The sequence below is a fragment of the Miscanthus floridulus genome, chromosome 14 (genome assembly GCF_019320115.1).
Source record: "Miscanthus floridulus cultivar M001 chromosome 14, ASM1932011v1, whole genome shotgun sequence".
Lineage (NCBI taxonomy): Eukaryota > Viridiplantae > Streptophyta > Magnoliopsida > Poales > Poaceae > Miscanthus > Miscanthus floridulus.
Window position 1 is genome coordinate 30,701,426 of NC_089593.1, and position 9,927 is coordinate 30,711,352.

Genomic DNA, 9,927 nt, shown 5'->3' on the forward strand with positions numbered 1-9,927 from the left:
AAACGTATGTCGTAAGTGTTTCGTTTGGATGTTACAAAAGTAGATCTGGTGTTGCACATGTTTCAGCTGAAAGGTAGGTTGCCACGAAGAACGTCAGGTCCTCTGAGAAGTGAGAAGGCTTCGACCTCACCGCTGGCCTGCACCTCCTCCACGGTGATGGCCACACGCACGGGCACGAGCGGCCTCCAGCCAGCCGTAACATACACTACTAGAGAAATGGGTTTTAGTCCCGGTTAGGAAGGCCCTTTAGTCCCGGTTTTCCCAACCGGGACTAAATTCCCAGGACTAAAGGTCCACACCTTTAGTCCCGGGTCTGGGAACCGGGACTAAAGGTCACCCACGGAAGAAAAAAATAAAGGAAATCCTCGAGGCCTCGCTTGCTCTACGTGAGATTCGAACCCAATACCTCTCTCCTCGCGCGTAGGTACATTACCAACTCAACTGCACACCACTTGTGACAGAGTCATGTGCGCTCTCCTTTTGAATAGACTCGTGGGAGACCTTTAGTTCCAGGTAAAAGACCTTTAGTCCCGGTTGAAGACACCAACCGGTACTAAAAGGTCACCCTTTAGTCCCGGTTGGTGTTACCAACCGGGACTAAAAGTTGGTGAACTTTTACTCCGGGTTGGTGACACCAACCGAGACTAAAGATGACTTTTAGTCCTAGTTAGTATTACGAACCGGGACTAAAAGTCCTTTAGTCCCAAACGCAAAAAATATCGAGACTAAAGGCTAAAATCGAAGTGGGTGAAAGGTCTGTTTTCTAGTAGTGATAGCAGTGGTCGGAGAGCGTGCAGCGCTACGGTCAGCGGCCAGCCGAGTGGCCTCCAGCCCTGCCATGGCGGAGCTGTGACCAGAAAGCATGTGGAGCTATGGCCAGTGGCCACCCGAATGCAACGTCGGATGGGGATGGAGGCAGGGGCACACGGCCCCGCGTGCATGCGGGCACGGGAGTTCCCGGACGTGGGTGTCGGAGGGAAATGGAGCAGCTGGAGTCCCCCCCCCCCCCCCCCCCCCCCCCCCCCCCGACGTCCGGGCGCTAGGCACGTCCTTATTTTTGGGTCCATAAATTTGGACCGTGGCAGAATTTCCAATCACGGTCAAAAATTTCAAGTAGGTCCCAAATCTCCAGTACTTGGTATTTAATCCCCCGCTGATTTTGGAATTTCAGGTTTAGCCTTAAGACCTGGTTTATCCTTTCAATCATGGGCATTAAGACCTGGTTGGATCCACTTTGATTATACATAATAATCAGATAAAAGAATCCGAGTATGATCCAAACAAGCTAAATTTATGGGGTGTATTTATTATAATCGAAACGCCATATTATAACAATCCTAAAATCCATCTAAGACCCGGGTTTTTGAGATTATAAGTGCAAAAACAATAATCCATGGATCTAAACACTTTGATTATAACAACCATAATCTAAATTATAATACATATCTTTGATTATAATCAGTGACGGACCTAGGTTTTTACCTCTGGGCATGCGCAGCAAAAAAATTTCTTATGCAATTCGGTAAACCATATATAATTTGGTAAAACCATATTCTCATTCGGTAAAACCATATTCTAAAACCATATAAATTGTTCAAATGAAATACAAAATGCTTTAAAATATAGCCATATAAGAGACTTACAATATTACTCGTTGATCCATCGCTTTCTCAATGACATGAATGTCTCAATTATATCATCTTCATCAACTTGAAAGAAAATATCCCGCTCAATAAATGTTTGTAGACAATCATCTAGAACAATATCGCCTAGCTTATTCCTTGATTTTGTTTTCACTATAACCAATGCAGAAAATACCCTTTCAACGCTCGCAGTTGCCACCGGTAAAAGCAATACCAATTTGAGAAGCGAGTACACCATATCATACACTTTGTGCCTATTTGTATCAACAAGCTTAACTGAGAAATCAACAATGTTGTCTAGACCTTGGAAGCATTCAGTTCGTTTCCTGTCATCAATATAATTATCAAGTTGCAATTCTAGCTGTACCAAATTGTTGTTGGAGAAGTCATTAGGATAAAATTTAGCCAATCTACGCAGCTTCTGTGCATCAAATGAAGCAAAGGACTTGGAAGGACTAAAGGCTAACATATAAGAGAGTAGCTCCATGTTGATCTCATCAAACCGATTATCAAGCTCTTGACTAATTTGATCAATGACACCAATGTACACTTCTCTTCTAAAATGGTCATCATTTTTTTGGTTTTGGGCACGGGCATACCTTGCTGATTTTCCATAAGGCACATAAGCATCATCCATAGCAGGAACTTCGACACCATGTGTAATACAAAAAGAAGTGACCGTCTTATGAAATTTATCCCAACCATCAGACCTCAACTGTTGCATTCTGCTCTTTGCCACATTAACAAGTGAGATTGCATTAAGAATATCTTGATCCCTTCTCTGCAAACACTCGGATAACTCATTTGTGTATCCAAGAATAACATACATTAAGTGCACAAAGAAAACAAACTCAAAGGTTTCAAATGCTCCAAGCACAAAATGAATCTTTGTCCAATCATCCTTATATGCAATATCAGCACCAAGCTCAATGAGCACATCATGGATTGAGGAATACATAGTGATGATGCTACATATAGTTTTGTAATGCGAGCCCCACCGAGTGTCACCAGGCCTAGGTAAACTCATCTCTTGATTTAAACCACTCCCTGATTCAAGCTCACCACACTATAGTGATTTCTTGACATTCTCCAGCCTAGCATTTCGAAGCATACCATGACGCTTGCAAGAAACCCCAAAAATATTCAACAAGATAGATACTTGATCAAAAAAGGTCTTGCAATCAGTATTTCCCTTGGCAACAACTACAAGAACTAGTTGGAGTTGATGTGCAAAGCAATGAATATAATAAGCAGAAGGTGATTCTTTCATGATTAATGTTTTAGCCCTTTAATATCACCTTTCATATTGCTAGCCCCATCATAACCTTGACCTCTAATCCGAGTCATACTCAATCCATTACTATCAAGTAAACCTTTGATTGCTTCCTTAAGTGACAAAGACGTAGTATCATCTACATGAACAACTCCAATGAAGTGCTCACATGGCCTTCCAAGTTTATCAACAAAACACAAGCAAAGAGCTAGTTGTTCTTTATATGATATGTCACTAGACTCATCGGCTAAAATTGCAAAGGGCTCATTACCAAGTTCCTCAATTATTTTCTCTCTAGTTTCTATGGCACAACAATGAATAATTTGATTTTGTATCTTTGGGCTAGTCAAAGTGCAATTACCAGGTGCATTGTTCAAGACATACTTGTTTACTTCATCACTATTTCCTGCAAGAAACTTCAAAAGTTCAATGAAGTTGCATCTGTTGCTAGACTCTTCACTTTCATCATTTCCACGGAATGCCAATCCTTGAAGCAAAAGAAACTTGATACATCTAAGTGAATATGTCAATCTTTTCTTGTAAAGACGAAGCTCCTCATCAGTCCACTTGTCAATGTGATAATCAATTGCTACCTTGGGATTTATAAAACCAATATACCTCTCCTGAGCTGCTTTGTGTGCCTTAGAACCACTATGTTTGATGAGTGCGGCGTTTCCTATATTCCAATTATCTCATCCATCAACAACAAATGCATCTGACCCACTGCCCTTCTTGAACAAGTAGCATATAAAGCAAAATACAAAATCCTTCTTGATACTATATTCAAGCCACTCATAATTATACAACCACTGCAAAATGAATCGACGAGGTGTGTCTCCAATGTTTCGATACGGGAAATAATGTATATAAGGTTTGCAAGGACCTTTAGTAATATATGCTCTACGGATTGCATCTTGATCATTAACATGATAATCTTTTATGGGCAGCCTTTCACCTGGATCATATGGTAGAAGATTGATGTCATACACCGGTGGCTTTGATGCGGGCGGTGGCGGTGGCGATGACGCTAGCGGGGGCGAAGGATCTGCAATTTCTTCAACTTCTGCTCTATCTTCTCGATTCTGCTCTTCCACAACAGTTTCAGCCGGAGGTGGGGTAGGGTTCAAAGCAGCTGCAGCCGGCTTCTTTGCTGCTTTCCAAAAAAAGGATCGAATGTCGCCGTTTGTCTTCATCATTCAACAATTCTTCTGAAAAATAGTTTATAATTACCAAACGTGCGAAACTCAAATAGTATAGTCACATGCGATATTGAGTTATTGACTCATGTTTGGACTTTGGAACTTACCGACTGGTGCTGATGAACTTGCTGGAGTTCTAGACCTCGTGCGTCGCCCTGAGGAGCCGAGCAGATCGCCGGCGCCACCTCGCCAGATCGTCGCGGGCTCGTGGCTTCTCCTTTCCCGTCGCGGCGTCGCCCTGAAGGAGCCAGGCAGGAGCAGATCGTCGCGGAGTGTTGCCTCGCGGGCAACGGCGTGCGCTCGCCCGCGTCGCCGCTGCACTGGCCACGTGCTCGCCGGCCGCCACCGTGCTCGTCCGCTACCGCTATGCACGCTCGCCGGCCGCCACAGCGCTCGCTGCTCGCCCGCGCCGCCGCGAAAGCTCACCGGCTGCCGCGAGTGCTCGCCCGCGCCGCTGCAACTCGCGCTCGCCCGCACTTCCGCAGCGCGCCGCCGTGATCGCCCGCTGCGTCTGCGTCGTGACGGAATCGTTGGATCCAAACCGAAGTTGAGAAAGCTGCCGGGGTCGATGGACGATGGGCACGGGGAAGCCAGACGCGGACTCGCGGCCAGGAAATCCCGCAGATCGCCGAGATCGCGGAACCGAGAGTCCAGGACGGAAGCCAAAGCGCCGATCGTTTCCTACTTTCCTTTTTTTATTTTTTTTACATTGAAAATTTCTACCTATCTCTATGACTGGCGAACCCCATGGTATGCGGTGGCCCACCCTGCATACCCTGTGGGTCCGTCCCTGATTATAATACTCTAACTGTTATCAAATAGGTCCTAAGTCCATTCATCACATCTATCTCCCCTAACACAAAAACAATATTTTGTTGGATTCAATGTCCAATAGCAAATAGCCATAAAAGAAGGGTGTCTACCAGCAAATACACAATTGATTAATGTTCCTTACCTAATGCCATGTTTAAATGATATTGTCCTACAGCTAATTAAACTTATCCTTCAATTATGCAACATTGGTGACAGAATCGGTATCCATGATAGAGATAACCGTGAAGGTGACACAGAATCAAAATGGTGTTGACTATGAGGACTGCGTGCACTCGAATCGGCAGTCATATCATCAGCATCACACAGCAGAATAAACTGCTTTAATCATATCGTTTTCACCCATTTCCAAAAATACTGTGATACCTTTGTTGGCATCCATTTTGTAATATTCATAGCATGAACTGTTCATTATGCAACTAGTATATAAAATAGTGTCCAACATCAACATGTCACTAATGACTTTTGTGGCAGTGCAAGTACATTAAGCAATTTAGTGGTAACCGCAATCATGGAACATGGCCTGTTCGCTTGTACTTATTAGCCGGCTTCTCAGCTAGAATCTACAGTATTTTTCTCTCATAACAAAACAGCTTCAGCCGGCTTTAATACCAGCCCAACAGACCGTCCCTGCATTGGTTGGCACAAAAGTAGACATGCCAATTGACAATTTTATCTGTTTATTATTTGAGTGACCACTAGTGGATATTAATTTTTTTTCTCTCGAACGCGCAGGAGAGCTACGTATCATTATATTAAGAAGAGTATCGAGTTAATTACAACAACAATGAGTTTTGGCAAATCTTATTGTTGTTTCTTGCATTGCTCCTCCATAATAAGTTGGGGTTACATTACATATATAATACATGTCCTTACTACTTCAACGTCCGAATTAGCAGCAACATAATCTGCTTGTCAGAGATCAAATTTGCCAAAGAGCTAAATACACCATAGGTCCATTAGCTTTTGGTGGTGTGTCATCTAGGTCCATTAACTTTCAAACTGTATTTTTTTGTTCATTAACTTTTGGTGGCGTGTCATCTAGATCTATCAACTTTCAAACTGCATTTTTAGGTCCATTAACTTTTGGTGATGTGTCATCTAGGTTCATCAACTTTTAAATTATATTTTTAGGTCCCTAAACTTTTTAACTGGTTCACCGTAGGTCCATACCCCTTCATTTAGCGAATAGATCTGACATGGCACGCCAAATAAGCAACCACCGTGGAGTAGATGATGAGTCCATAGCTCCTCAACATGTTCATAGAGACTTGTCTAGTAATAATTCAAATGTAGCAGCTGGTAATTCGTTAATATTCTCTGGTCTTAAATTTAGAACTATTATTTTTAAGGATAAATATATTGTGGACATGGAGAAATTTATAACTTTTGGACTGTCATCAAAGATATTTTATAGAGGTACCTTATTATTGTGTGGAAAGAAGGAGAAAATGAAGCCAACAAAATACATCAGTACTAATTCTAAAGAGGTGGAGATAATCAATAGAATTTTCCCAACGTGATTAGCATCCTTGCCATAGTATTTTATTATTTCCATGCATTAGTTCCTATCAAGTTGTGATACACAATCTTTTATCTAGCATCTAGCTTTTAGTGACTGCATGCACCTGTGTACGTGAATCAAATTGGTGGCTACGTTTGGACGTGTCATGCATGTTAGCCGAATTAGAGACTCAGGGTCAATCGGTCCTAGTTGGACTGGTGGAGTCCGAGTTTTGTTTGGGTCAGGTGGCTTGCGTGCCTATACATGTGGCCTTCGGCCTTGTACCAGGTAGATTAGACTGGATTTTATTATGGAGTTTATTCCCCGTCAAGCCGCCACTCGAGAAACCATAGATGGTAATCCTATCAGGTTCTTCGTATTGAAGATTATCTCCGGATGGTGATCTCGTCCTGTACTCCACGGTAGCTGCTTATTTGGCGTGCCATGTCAGATCTATTCGCTAAACGAAGGGGTATGGACCTACGGTGAACCAGTTAAAAAATTTAGGGACCCAAAAATGCAATTTAAAAGTTGATGGATCCGGATGACACACCACCAAAAGTTAATGGACTAAAAAATGCAGTTTAAAAGTTTATGGACCTGGATGACACACCACCAAAAGTTAATGGATCAAAAAATATAGTTTAAATGTTGATGGACCTAAATGACACACCACCAAACGTTAATGGACCTACGGTGCATTTAACTCTTTGCCAAATAAAAAAAAACACAGGCGGCCGGCCCTCTCATCACAGTAGTCACAGCTAAGAAATTAATTAACCGCGAGTTAATTAATTCATTAATCACTCCTCAGTACTAAATCACTAATGATGAATCAGTTTCCGGTCTTGAATGGCGCGGCGGCCTTGAGGTTGTGCATGATGTCCTGCACGGAGCCGATGCTGGCGCCGATGGAGATGAGGAGGCAGACGAAGCTCATGGCCTGCAGCAACCACCACCGGAGCTCTCCGCGGCGGATCTTGAGCCTGGCCATGTGCATGCTAACGGGGAAGTAGACGGAGAGCGGCCAGAACCCGAGCGCGCCGATGAGCCCCAGCACGGCGTTGAAGAAGGGCAGCAGCATCGCCACCAGCGTCGTGAACATGATGACGATGGTGCGCAGCACCAGCTTGAGCGGCGCCACCGCCACGGTGGCCGGCGGCGACGCCGACGAGCGGAGGCATGGCGGCACGCGAACGTAGTAGGTGGCGTTGATGAACTTGGCGTCGGGCCATCGGCACGCGACGCTTGACTCGAGCCTGGCAAAGATGGGCTGCGCGAACACCTGGTAGGCGCCGATGAGGTGCACGATGACGCAGACGTTAGCGACGTCGACGAGCCAGAACGGCTCGTAGAACGCGAACCCCGTCAAAATGTTCCCCGGCGCGTCGTCCCCGAACGCGGCGTACCCGGTACAGCCCAGCGCGAGGTAGAAGACGGTGGTCATGCCGAGCCCGTAGAATGACGCCTTCTTCATGGTCTTGTTCTCCGCCGGCGGCGCCCGCAGCGTGTCCTGGATCTCGATGAGCACGTCGGCGAACGTGTAGGAGAAGGCGATGTTGCCCAGCGCCAGCAGCACGTTGAAGGCTTTCTCCCGGGGAACGTCGACGGCGGCGCCCGCCAGCGTGCCGCGGATGTCGCTGCCGCCGTCGTGGGACGCCCACTTGGCGGCGCAGAGGCCCAGGCTGATGAAGGAGTAGCCGAAGGAGGTGACCACGGCGACCACGGACAGCCACGCGATGTTGTGGAGGCTTGGGAGCTGCGAGAGCAGCAGCTGGAAGAGGCCGAAGACCACCATGTACGTGCTCCCTGATGGGTTGCACCCCGCCGCGCCGTAGCCGTCCCGGTGGAAGCAGTTGACGCGCTTCACCGCGCTGCATGTAGTAGAAAACATGCGTAAAGTTACATGTGACACCATGGCAACAACTTGATGGAGTAGATACTTGCGAGAGTGCACTAGAGACATGTGTCACAGGCAGGGGGTTTCAGTTCACTCATGCGTGCCGCATCGGCAAACAACACTGGGTGGGAGATTGCCAGATTGGGGTGGGTGGTTGCAACGGATTCTGGGATGCCGCCCTGGTTTCAGGCGCAGAAAAAGGTGGTGAAAGCCACGTATCCCGCCACCTTTGCGCTGTCCCCATGTTTCGGCGGTTTCTTGCTTGCGTCCGGCAAAGCGATAGCGCAGGTGAGTACGAGCGCACCATGGACAAGGACAAGCAAAGCTAGCTAGCTAGCTACGACGCAAACGGCTACTACTCACGTAAAGACACAACACGTCACGCACAGAAGTACACAAACGATGAACACTTTGTAGCTCATTTCCTGAAAATAAAACACTTTGTAGCTAGCGGCGAAAATGAACCAGAACTTACATCATGCTGGCGCTGGCGGTGATGGTGTAGCCCACGAGAGTGCCCCACAGGTTCACGTACTGCGCGCACCCGCACAGCACCACGTTCTTCCGGTCTTCACCGTCGATCGATCGATCAGAGAAAGTTCAGATGATGGAGATTTCTAGCTATATATGATATGATGCATCCAGCATATATATACATACCCAGGTAGCAGCGGACGGCGTCGATGTACTCGCGGTTGACGGCGCCGTCGACGGGGTCCGGGTAGCGGTAGCAGTCGGCGAGGAGCGCCGAGGTGTAGTAGGTGACGCAGGAGAAACCCACCAGGACGAGGGGGCCCACCACCCACCCCAGCTGCGCCACCGTCCACGCCAGCGCCAGCACGCCGGAGCCCACCACCGCCGCCACGATGTGCGACGTCGCCGTCCACAGCGTCCCTGTACATACGTGCACACGTACGGTGCACACGCAGCAGGGTTATTATCTATATGTTGTATCGTATCGTGTCATCAAGAAGAATCCCCTGGACCATTTATATAAGGTTGCAATATGTAACGAACTGCAGAGCATATATATTATCTCATAATATGGCTTGAATGTACCATGCATGCATCATGATTCATCATGCATGAACAAGAACAGCATACATACCTTGCCTCTCATGATCGTCGCCGGCTTCAGCATCGTACACTACCGTTCTCCTGTCGGCCATTCTCTCTCTCTCTCTCTCTCTCTCTCTCTCTCTCTCTCTCTCTAACTAACGACCTCTCGCTCTTCTCAGCTGGGATTCTGACTCCTCTAGGTCTCCCCTCACTGCAACTGCCTATATGGGCGAGAGAATTGAACCAGCGGGCGAGTGAGTGCGTGCCGAGCCACGAGCCACCAGACATATGCTATATATATAGGCCAGGCAGAGAGAGAAGTCGAACCTTTGCTGATGGCCAGGACCATGAGTAGTCCACCTTTTTTTCTATTTCTCTGCTTTCACGAACTGTAGTGAAAATAGAAGGATAAAAAGCAGCTACTAGTAGTGAATCAATTATATTCAGTAAAGGTAAAATTATTTGGGCTGCAGTCTCCATCCATGGCCATGGGTCATCGGCTTTACTTTGCTGATGAT

General features: G+C 46.5%; 2 protein-coding genes across 2 annotated transcripts; both read right to left on the reverse strand.

Annotated features, from left to right (window-relative positions):
* Positions 1–1,647: 1,647 nt before the first annotated feature.
* Positions 1,648–4,109, reverse strand: LOC136503286 (uncharacterized). The gene is made up of 5 exons (XM_066498414.1): positions 3,872–4,109; positions 3,278–3,592; positions 2,942–3,163; positions 2,803–2,855; positions 1,648–2,424 (listed from the first exon to the last, which is right to left on the reverse strand). The coding sequence occupies exons 1-5, from the start codon at positions 4,107–4,109 to the stop codon at positions 1,648–1,650; spliced, it is 1,605 nt and encodes a 534-aa protein (XP_066354511.1).
* Positions 4,110–7,068: 2,959 nt separating this feature from the next.
* LOC136504623 (amino acid permease 6-like) lies at positions 7,069–9,662 on the reverse strand. The gene is made up of 4 exons (XM_066499578.1): positions 9,459–9,662; positions 9,011–9,244; positions 8,826–8,919; positions 7,069–8,324 (listed from the first exon to the last, which is right to left on the reverse strand). The coding sequence occupies exons 1-4, from the start codon at positions 9,517–9,519 to the stop codon at positions 7,286–7,288; spliced, it is 1,428 nt and encodes a 475-aa protein (XP_066355675.1). The 5' UTR covers positions 9,520–9,662; the 3' UTR covers positions 7,069–7,285.
* Positions 9,663–9,927: the final 265 nt, after the last annotated feature.